This window comes from Nematolebias whitei, chromosome 14 (assembly GCF_014905685.2).
Source record: "Nematolebias whitei isolate Nwh7 chromosome 14, NemWhi1, whole genome shotgun sequence".
In the NCBI taxonomy this organism is placed as follows: domain Eukaryota; kingdom Metazoa; phylum Chordata; class Actinopteri; order Cyprinodontiformes; family Rivulidae; genus Nematolebias; species Nematolebias whitei.
Window position 1 is genome coordinate 1,653,933 of NC_056511.1, and position 626 is coordinate 1,654,558.

Genomic DNA, 626 nt, shown 5'->3' on the forward strand with positions numbered 1-626 from the left:
GTTTTAAAACCACTGCACCATGCTGAGTCATGTTTTAAAACCACTGCACCATGCTGAGTCATGTTTTAAAACCACTGCACCATGCTGAGTCATGTTTTAAAACCACTGCACCATGCTGAGTCATGTTTTAAATCCACTGCACCATGCTGAGTCATGCTGTCTACCTGCTGTGTGTCTCCCTCAGTGAAGGGCAGTTTGGTCGACACGTGGAACATCACCTCCTGTCCTTTGTGGACGGTGTAGACAGACTGAGAACCTGTCTGACCATGAGACACATCCAGACCGCCCCTGTACCTGCAGGGACCAGCAGAGACAAGTTTCTTGATTTAAAGATAATTATTGTTCTTTCTGGTTTATAGAAAAAAACGGGACTGGAAACGTTCTGACATTTTGTTCAAACTTTTATTTTAAAGGACAAACTGTAAATTAAAATAACAAATTGGACAACAACATTCACACAACAACAACACAATGACACACAACAACAACACAATGACACACATTAACATGCAACAACAACACAATAACAACACAGTAACACACAATAACAACACAATGACACACATTAACATGCAACAACAACACAATAACAACACAGTAACACACAATAACAACACAATGACACA

General features: G+C 40.1%; 1 protein-coding gene across 1 annotated transcript in view; it reads right to left on the minus strand.

The window, feature by feature from the left end:
- Positions 1-626, minus strand: part of LOC119419846 (rap1 GTPase-activating protein 2) — a 17,016-nt gene that overhangs the window by 6,139 nt on the left and 10,251 nt on the right. Inside the window, exon 12 of the mRNA XM_037687213.1 lies at positions 165-294. Within this exon, the coding sequence (XP_037543141.1) occupies positions 165-294 (130 nt within the window). The remainder of the gene's footprint in view (positions 1-164; positions 295-626) is intronic.